Genomic DNA, 10,600 nt, shown 5'->3' with positions numbered 1-10,600 from the left:
CTCGACTATATACTGCACTATATAAGATAGATATGTGACGTAACCTGCTTATTTGTGGGCTACTGTTCTGAAGCCTCTAGGGTCTGACATTTTGCCCTTTGCTCTCTTGGTGTTTTGAAAACAGATGTGACCATATTTAAAAGACAGGATTGAGCTAAACAGTTAATACTAGTAGTTAGTACTAGTATGCTGGAGGTTAAAGGTAGTTTCTATAAAAATGATTGCTAAAAGTCAGTTAAATATGTTGGCTGGGCTGTGGCACAGTTTTTAGTAAGGCAAACCTTTTCCATTGGCAGTTTTCGTTGGACTTCTTTATTGTACTACCACTTGGCTCATGGTTAGTGATTATTTGCAGGCAAATTTGAAAAGGCTCCAAGCAGCTGTCACAATGCTAGCAGCCAAAGCAATCAGAGCTTTTTTGGTACAGCGCCTTCTTTGCATCTGATTTCACCCAGTGAAAACCGGCAACCTCCAGGAACTGCTGCCAACCACTCGGGAAATACACATTTCCCCAGCAACCAGTGGTTGTATCACATCTAACTCAACAACTCTTAAGCAATGTGCACATGATGTCGTGAGAAACCTCAATACTACTAGAAGACTTTTTGACAGGCAGAGGAGGGGCCCCTGGTTGCCCATCATTGAGAACTCGGGTTTAATTTGCATTGGCATACTTTTGTAACAACCCCACAGACACTGGTTAAGAGGTTAAAAGTTACGAGCTGTTATACGTTATACTTATTAATCAAGCAAAAATGAAGCTCAAACACTCAACTGTTCATTTAGATAGGTAATCTAACAAATAATCAGTAGCAAAGGTAAACTCCAGTTTGATAACAGCCAGCCTGTTAAATCTGGACTGTATGAGTGAAGTCACTTAACTGTACAGAAAGTCTTTTTGCCTAAATAATACATGATATTTGATGTTCAGCTGGGCACTGAGGCTGGAAGACAATGGGAGTAAGTGGTTTTAATGGGGACAGTGTTCATAATGTCATTACCACTTTGTTTTAGTGATCAAGTTGCGCTCTAATTGAATTCTACCTTCTCATTTGAGGTTTGCAGGTTTGTGTCTGTTACAGGAAATATCTCTTATGTAACTCAAAGACTGTGTCACCAGCAAGCTGCAAATTTGCGTTATCTCTGTCTCAAAACATATAAAGCCCCTCCACCCGCCTTTACCTTAGTTTTATTTGTTATTCTTCTCGTAAACCTATAATCTTTATCTGCCTCAAGAAGTAAGTGTCATATATACTGTATGTCCCTTTCCTCTGTAAGCCAATTACAGAATCAGAGTGCAGGGGAGGGTTTTTCTCATTTAAGGCAGCAAGCCAGGTCATTTGTTGTGCCCAGCCCTCCCCTTCTCAGATTAAATGTCAGGGCAGCAGCTCTAACAGCAGGGACACATGCTTCTCTGGAAGTAGCTCAACCACACAGAGACACTCTCACAGCTGCATATACGATGTATTCAGCTTTTCTCATCCTGATCATCTTAACTGGTAAGACTTTGTGTTGTTTGGAGTGTTATTTCATTAATAGACAGAGTACTTCCCATCCTGCATGTATCTGATTCTTTAAGTTTTTACATTGTTTGTAACAGTAACTTTTCTTGGACATATCTCATAAAGGCATAATAGAGATTAAGACAAATCGGGGACCAAAAAATGTTCAAATGAGAGTTATTGTTATTATTTCCAATAAAAAAGATGAAACTTGAGATTTAAGCAAGGGAAGAAAAAAGGAAAACACAAGTAATTTAATGGGCTAGAAGTGTAGGATCTTTAATGACAATAGACAGTTTTAATTATTTTAAATCCACATTAATCTAATTCTAGATTTAAAAATATTATGAAACTTGAGTTTCCTGAAAACAGTATCCTGACACTACAAGGAAAATTAAATGATAAAAGCACTGCAGACAAAAAAAACAACAGATTAAGAAACAAGAAACAAACTAAGCAGCTGTGTACAAGCTCTCAATTTCTCTTTTTTCCAAACAAAAGTTAAAAATGAATGGCAAAATATATTGTTTAAAATCTAAATTCCAATAGAAATCATTTATCTGACAACTATTTTGCTGTAGATGTGACTTCCTGTCAGAAAGTGTGCAGTTACCACGATGTTCTGGACTATCTGAACCTGACCACAGATAACAGTGTGTTTAAACTGACGCGGCCTGTGCTGGACTACACGCACCCCACCAAAGTAGAGCTGGACATCATCCTGTATGCCATCCTGGCTGTGGTAGGTGCAACATTACTGCATTTATGTGTTATTAATGAGCTAAATGCTACAATGAAGGTGGTCATTACTGACATCACTTTATTTTCAGATTGAGAAAACACAAACTTTTATTCCCTTTGTCTGGGCAACCCTGGTGAGTTTATTTTCTTCAGATCTACATTAGGTTAACACAAAGCACAGCTAATCTTTCTGGGGTCTATATCAAAAATATATGTCAACACATTTCAAAACAACATAAAACTAAAATAAATAAATATAGAAAGCACACTACAAAAATGATAATTTGACATTCATGATAAAGCTAAGCTCCACAGATGTTGTTTTAGGACTTGTTAAATTAAGTATTGTACATTGATCTGTTTGATGCAGTCTTTCATTGGTCTATCTGCTCTATTCTGCACAAGGTGAAATAAAAAACGGCCCAATGAGGATGCAAATCATGGTCTGCCTGAGACACACCTTGTGCATCTCCGTCTTTGACTTTTCTGATAATCTAACCTTAATGCAGATATGGAATAATGAACGCATCTCATGGGACCCTGATCAGTTTTGTGGAATTACTCATATCACAATTCCTCGAGAAATCCTCTGGAAACCAGATGTCTTCATTTATGAGATGTGAGTCAGCAACACACACGGACATGAAGTGTAGTTTATTACAAAATCAAACACAAACAGGTTCAAAAGGAGACACTTTTATTCATTTTGTTCAAATCAAAGTGTGTCAAAAAAGTGTTTCCTGGCCTGAGAGATCAATATTTTGAATAAAATTGGATTCACATTGCAAAATAAATACTTTTGGCATGTTAAATCTTTGAAAATCACAGTGAAATGAAGGTCATAACTCTTTTTCTCATAGCTGAATTTGAAATACTTTTTATTTAGAGTGAAATGTGAACAGGACTGCTGAGGGCAGCTGCTAAAACAAATCATATATAACAACCTATAAACTATGACCGCTCACCTGTCATAAGTGTCAAACAGAATTATAATTTGTTAGGTCATCACCAATTTATTTTTCATGGACAATGCTGCTTTGTGATGCTATCTATTTATTAAGCCAGTTTATTGATATAACAGACACTTTCCTGTTTGCAGTTTACGTTGTTTTTGGCTAGACATATTTGTTAGGTACACCTGTTCAACTGCTTGTTAACAGGAATATCTAATCAGCCAATTATATGGCATCAACTCAATGCATTTAGCTATATAGACACTATGAGAACAACCTGCTGAAATCCAAACTGACCATCATTATGGATATCAGTAGGGAGGAATGTTTGCAGGAGCTTGCTTTTTTGCAAAAAATCATTTTATAGTTGTTCAGCATCAAATGTAACAGCTTGATATCTGCTGCCATCCTGTGTTTGTTTAGAAGGTCAGGCGCTTCATTGTGTGCACACTTTATTAAAGTACACGCAGCAGCTTTTATACTACTTTAAAACAAACACATTATCCTGCTGCTGTGACAGCAGGAGCTTCAGAATAATTTAGTCAGTTTATAATTAGTATCATCAAATTATGCTGTGTAGGTGCTCTGCAAACATACTGAAAGAGAGAATAATGTGTGTGTGTGTGTGTGTGTGTGTGTGTGTGTGTGTGTGTGTGTGTGTGTGTGTGTGTGTGTGTGTTGTGGTCTTAGGATACAGACGGACGACTCCCCTCAGAGTTATTACATCTCCGTAGCCTACGATGGGACGATCACTTCTGAGGACGACATTAAGATTGTCAGTACCTGTAAGATGGATGTCCACAAGTTCCCCTTCGACACGCAGAAATGTAACATCACCATTGGTTCTGCAAGTCACTGTGGTGAGGGAGGATGAGTGTTCTGGTGTGTTTTCTCCTGCTTTCATAGTTGTTTGAACTCTGAAACGTTTCTCTCATTCTTTCTGTCATTTCCCAAAACAGTAGATGAGATGCGACTTTCTCCTTTCTCCAACTCCTCCCGGGCCACGCAGTTTTCCCGTGAAGTGATGAAAACACAGGGAGAGTGGGAATTCCTCCAACTGTCCATCTCCAAAGTCAATATGACCTTTGAAAATAAACTGTGGGAAAGCCTCATATACACTGTACGTAATACACAGAAAGAAAAACACAAGTGGCAAATTACATTAAAAAAACAAAAACAAAAACAAGATAAGAGACGTCATTAACATTTACATCTCTACAAGCCCAGTTCCAAAAAAGTCAGGACGTTGTGTAAAACGAACAGAGAAAACAATGAAATGTTTAAACTGAGACATTTTTCAATTTCATTAAAAATATTTCTTGAAATAAAAGCTTCTCGTATTCACAAAACAGGAATGCTGCAGAACTGACTACAATGGTCTTGTGATAATAACTTTATATGACCAAATCAAGCAATTTATGATAAATAACCAATTTTAAAAGTTACTTCTGCAATACTACACCCACACAATATGATAACTTTCACACAAGGTAAATCTAACCTAACCACTGAACCCGTTTTCCCAGTTCAGCATGAAGAGGAGACCACTCCTCCACGTTATTAACTTCCTGTTGCCCATCTTATTCTTCCTAACTCTGGATCTCGCCTCCTTCTTCATCGCTGACCATCGAGGAGAGAAGCTGGGCTTCAAAGTCACCGTCCTGCTGGCAATCTCCGTTCTGCTGCTCATCCTGAACGACATCTTGCCCTCCATGTCCAACAAGACCCCACTCATAGGTAAAGACTCCTTCCTTAAGGGATGATGTTTAAGTGTGGTGACGTATTTCATGTATGTAGAAGAACCAGATACCAAAAGAAAAAAAAATAACTGTTGCTTGTTTCATCCTTTCAGCAACATACTGCATTGTGATTTTTGCCCTTATGCTGCTCAGTCTGCTGGAGACAATTTTGGTTACACATCTGATAGAAAAAGACTCCCAAGTCAAGCTTAAGGTGAAGAATGAACATAAAAAAGCCAAAACTAATAAAAGCGATGCAGGTGAGATACGTAAAAAGCTTCTCAGATACTGATCACAGATTTAGTCTATAGTATCAGTCTGCTAAAACAAGAATTCAGATCTCAGGTAATCCCTGAGAGAACCTGCAAAGGAAAAATGCTTTAAAACATTAAATGCAGTAAACATGAAAAGTGTCTGGAAACACAAGCAAACATATTGAAAAAGAGAACAAAAAGAAGGCGATGATTTGCATGCTGTACATTTAATTTCAAAAGCTTCATCTTATCTTTAGTTAGCAGATGTTTCATGTTTTAAATGTGTGTAAATTCTTGTGACAAACCTACTGTTTGCTTTCAGAAGACAAAAGACAGACCTGCTGTTCCTGCATCTGCATAGTGTCCAGTGATGAGGAACAGCATGAGCTACTGCCTGTTGCTGAAGTGGTACAGTTTGAGCATATGCATGCAGATATTGCATTAATATGACATGACAGGAGAGCAAAATCGTATTAACATCTTTACAAGATCTTAATTAATCAGTGACAACAAAACAAATGTGTAAATTCATCTTGAGTGGGATGAATAAGATCTTCAGAGCACACATTTTGACTGGCCAACATCAAATCAGGGCTCAGATTCCTGTTTACAGACTAAAAAGAAAAGATACTTTGTTGTGAAGAATACAACACAGCCTTACAGAAATGGAAGAAATTAGCATTGATTATGTTGCAGTATTATTTGGGGAACCTCTCGGGTCCTGATATATTCCCCTGGACATTACTGTCACATGAAAGTAATGATTTGGATAAAGCTGTTGTTGGTCAGTGATAAACTATGTGCTCTGTAGCGCTGGAGGAAATGTTTTAAATAAAATATCATTGCTCTGATGATGAAATAAACTTGCTCTAAATAACTGATACTAAGATTATTTATAAATGGGATTAAGTTCCCTTAAACACACAAGAAAAGCCCCCAAAAACACAGTTTTGGAGGAAAATGACTTAGGCTAAAAATGATCGTTGATACAATAACAGACAGTTATTAAATTATTAAAAGTACATGCAGTTTTAATAAAAACAAAGACCAAACTGTTGTTGCATCATTAAAACACCAGGGGTCAGTGCAGATGGATGAGGTTACAGAGTGTTACATGATGGTTCAGTGCAAGATTCAGTAGTTTTACACATGAACCCTCACATTTATTAAGAATAAGTAAGCGGTGGCACTAAATAAAAAGTAAAATGCTAGTATTCACAGATGTAAGATTGTTGTAAAATATTTATTTTCATTATCTTTAAAATTGTGAGTTTCTCGTGTGTCAAAACCTATTTCCTGTTTAATCAAACTATTTGAACCAATATTGGGAAAAAACCTTGTGTTAATAAGCGTTACAGTATAATAGAGGTGCTATACTGAGCTACCTACAAAATGTTGCTGGTAAATACCTGCTAATAATGCAATAAATATGATTTTTTTTTTAGACGTGGGACCCCCCCCCCAAAAAAAAAGAAAAAAAATTGCTGGCATCTCTGCGATAATGCAGAGGCCTGATATATTTTTTCCCATCAGGCCTCATTTCAGCGTGAAATAGTCATACAAGATTTGATTTAGCTGGAAACAGCAGAGGTAACGTCGCAAAGCAAATATAGGCCAGTTATTATGCTGATTGTGCTCATAATATCAATTTATGTCCATTCAATGTTTTTAGACTCCAGATTAGTGTTTTTGCCACTATTGCTCATGATGCAATATCACTCTCATCACCATAAACTCTCTCTGACATCCTTCTTTGACTGCTTGACTTTGTGCAGGTTAACAACAGTAATCATACAGGAGAGTATAATGTGCTGGTGCTGATCCTGGAGGAGCTGAAGGAGCTGAAGAAATCACTAAATCTGCACCTCAGTGGCAGCGAAAAGGGAGGGAAGTACGTCCAGTGGGCAGCCAGAATCAACAGGGTTTTCTTCATTTTCTATGCTGTCACTGTGTCGCTCTTTCTCTCTCTCATGTACACTGAGTGGAACACTTAGAAATGTAGAGTATTTCCTATTAATACTACAGTTTCTGTACAGTAGAGTATTTGTGTCAAAATATGGCTTGTATTGTCTTTTTGTATTTTAGGACATCATGTTAATGTTGTAAAACCTTATTATTTTTTGTTTTATATACACTTTATATAGTTTCGCGTTCAACTTTTCCATAGTTAAAGTTAGATGATCCCTCAGACATGTATTGGAATGAGAATGATCAAAGTGTTAACCCTAAATGTTTGGCTTGATTAATCAGCCATCACTTTAGAGTCCAAGCTGTTGTATTATGCTTAATGAATGCTGAATGAAGTGTCCAATAAACCAAGAAACAGAAAAACCCAAACTACTTAAACAATGACTCAGTTTGTGGGCCATAATAAACAAATATTATCATCTCAGAATATTTTTTAATAAATAAAGCCTTAAGCCATCACATGTCTCTTTATATTTTGTTTCCAATGAGTCAGACATTCATGTAATTTTTAAAAGTGGTCTTCAGCAACAGTTCCCCAGGCTTTCTGAAGGTCTTGAAAAGTTTCAGAAGGATGTTTTTTATTCATTTATTTGTTTGTTAAGTCACTTAACTCTGACATATGAATCATTTAAGCATAAAAAGCCACCTAAATCAAAGAATGAACCGGTGTTGTGTCTGTATATGTCAGACAACAACAACGAAAACACTGTTTTGACTATGCAACTTTAGACACTGTGTTGTTAAAAGTCTATTACATTAACATTAAGGGAAGTTGTTCCCATTTCTTTAGCTGAATTTACAAAAAATGTCAAAGAAGAAGAACATGTTTATCAAAGCGCTTTATATCAGGTGTGCAGTGTGCACTTTGACTGGATATGTGAAAGGCAAAAGAAGATGTGGCAGGCCTAAAAAACTAGCAGATGAACAGTATCTGAAAGGCTATCCACAGCCTGGTCACAACCAAAAACATCAATATTATTCATATAGTATGTAGCATCCCAAAAATCTCTAAATGTTTTGTTGTAGACTCAAAGAGAAAAAATACTTCAAAAAATGATTTAACGGTAACAAGATGAAAGAAACCTCAGACGAGCAAAAGGAGAGGGTTCCCTCTACCGGTGCAGGCAGGCATGTCATAGATGTTTGCTACAGGAGAACAGCCTGGCAGATTAGTGTAAAGGACATTTGAGATTAAATCCTGCCTGCATCTAGTCTAATGTAAACTGGACAGGGCAGTAAATCAGTCATTATCAAATGGGAACATCTATCTTCAAACTTCATCTATCAAATACGCACTCACTGACCTCACTGATTTCATATTTCTGACGTTCAATCTCTCCCGCCTGTCATACTTCAGTCCTCCTTCACCTCACAGCTCATTTGTTAAAACCAATCATGTTCATTCTCAGCCACCTGATATCGTGTTGTAAACATATTATGAGAAAAGAGGCCAGCTAGTAATTTCATTCAGCACAGGGTGGATCTGGGGTTAGTGGACTGTTCCTCTTTTATTGTCTACGCCATTGAATCAGCCATGCTGGCGTGCACCACTTTACCATTTGGACTTTAAACTGCACATTAAAAACAAAAGCAAACACACATTAAGGTGTTCTTTGATAGTAATGATAAATTCTGCAAACCTTTAGTGTTGTCGTTATGACTATTACCAAACTTAACTCAGTTGTCTACTTTGTCTATGCTAGTTTGCAGTTTATTTACTTAAACAATTTTTCTACAAATCAAAGTTGCATCTCCAGTGGTGTTTTTGTGTGTTATAGGATTAAAGTAGAAACAGCAAACTTTTTCACTCACTATGTTTTTATACACCACTCTGCATTTACTTACTAGTTGTTATTAATCTCTAATTGTCTTCCGCAGCATGTCCTTGTTCTGTCTTCATCCCCAACCAGTTGTGGAAGATGGCCACCCCTCCTTGAGCCTGGTTCTGCTGGAGGTTTTGTCACGATCCTGGGTCTTTTGACCCAGCGTTTTGAGATTTTGTTTATTTTGATGTTTATGTTTAAGTTCATTAGGTTATCTAAGTTCATTTGTTTATTAGATTCCCCTTTGTGCTGTCAAGCCCTGTGTTAAGTCTCTCTTGTCCTTTATGTGTTTCATGTCTGCATGTCTTTTGTTGTCAAGTTCGTGTAGTCATGTCTGCGTTTCATTTTGTTTCCTGTTTTATTTTGAAGAGGTCCTGTGTTCCTAGGTTAAATGTGTTTAGTTTTACTTTTCCCCTGTGAGTTCATTATGTTCATGTGGGTTGTGCTGTTTTGATCTTTATAGTTATTATTACGCTAGGTTTGTTTATGGTTATTGTGGTTATAATTCTTAGGTTTTGTTATATGGCTTCCTGTGTTCCATGTTGTGCTTACGTGATGTCTTTCTGTCCCATGTTTCAGGTCCCTATGTTCTGTCTCCCCAGTCTTTTAAGTTTACATATCTGGAGTTCAGTCAGTGTGTTTCCTGTTTTACTTTGAAGGTCTGTGTCTCATGTCAGTGTTTCTAGTTTTGCTTCCCTTGTCTCGTCCAGCCTAATTACTCCCAGCTGTGCTCTCCTTCTGTGTCTCATTTCCCTCGTTATCCCTCTGTGTATTTAAGCCCTGTGTTTCTCTTTGTCAGGGTTGTAGTGTCCCCTCATAGCTGTGTGATAACCCCTGTGTTTTCATGTATGATTTATTATTAGTGTTCCCAGTTTAGTTTTGTTCTTTGTTTCCCTTCCACCCCTGCAATAAAGCAGTGTTTTTGAGTTCACGTTTGTCTTGGTGAGTTTTGCGTTTGAGTTCTTCTCTTGCCTGTAGTGATGGTGAGATGAAGCCTCATGATGAACTGAAGCTTTCCACCCAATTGGTCGACTCATTGTTCGAAGCTAGTGATGGCCAAATGAAGCTTTCCGAAGCACTGAAGCTTGTATTGAAAAACGGTTCATTACTCGAAGCTTTTCAACACAGTCCTCTCCGGTGACATCTGGTGGTGAAAATTTTGAAGAGCAGCTTGAATCTGCAAAATAAAACGGACTGCTCAATCATCACTGCTCACTCAAGAGTGGAGTTCTCTCCGATATTGGGCCACCGTTCTGTTGCTTTGAACATGTAATTGGTTTTGTTTTCTCGATTGGGGGGCTGAAAAAATGTAATGCGTATCTGCGTAATACATTTTGATCAATAAACTTTCCCTATTTAAACATGCACTATGGTGTGGCCTTTCTTTGCTCATAACTCCTTGATGTTGGTAAATACAATAAGTGAGCAATATATATAATATACATATGATAATGCACAGCACATTATGGAGTATGCCCCTGCTGTGAAGTCCTGCCTCCATCTACTTGTCGTTTAATCACTGGACAGCTGGACAGGTTCATACAAAATATTAGATTAGGCCAATTCCTATACATATTTTTGACCTAGGGGTGGGATTGATTGTGAACTGGAAAGGGAAAA

The 10,600-nt window shown here is 37.4% G+C and overlaps 1 protein-coding gene across 1 annotated transcript; it reads left to right on the top strand.

Annotated features, from left to right (window-relative positions):
- Window positions 1-1,295: 1,295 nt before the first annotated feature.
- Window positions 1,296-7,546, top strand: LOC309712738 (5-hydroxytryptamine receptor 3A-like). The gene is made up of 10 exons (XM_082543789.1): window positions 1,296-1,499; window positions 2,084-2,244; window positions 2,333-2,377; window positions 2,753-2,862; window positions 3,887-4,056; window positions 4,156-4,316; window positions 4,723-4,933; window positions 5,049-5,195; window positions 5,512-5,597; window positions 6,965-7,546. Exons 1-10 carry the CDS (start codon window positions 1,463-1,465, stop codon window positions 7,181-7,183), a joined length of 1,347 nt encoding a protein of 448 aa, XP_082399915.1. The 5' UTR covers window positions 1,296-1,462; the 3' UTR covers window positions 7,184-7,546.
- The last annotated feature ends 3,054 nt before the right edge of the window (window positions 7,547-10,600 follow it).

This window comes from Aulonocara stuartgranti (assembly GCF_965226115.1).
Source record: "Aulonocara stuartgranti genome assembly, chromosome: 8".
NCBI lineage: Eukaryota > Metazoa > Chordata > Actinopteri > Cichliformes > Cichlidae > Aulonocara > Aulonocara stuartgranti.
Note: the sequence above shows the minus strand (reverse complement) of the source record. Positions and strands in the feature narration are given on the sequence as shown.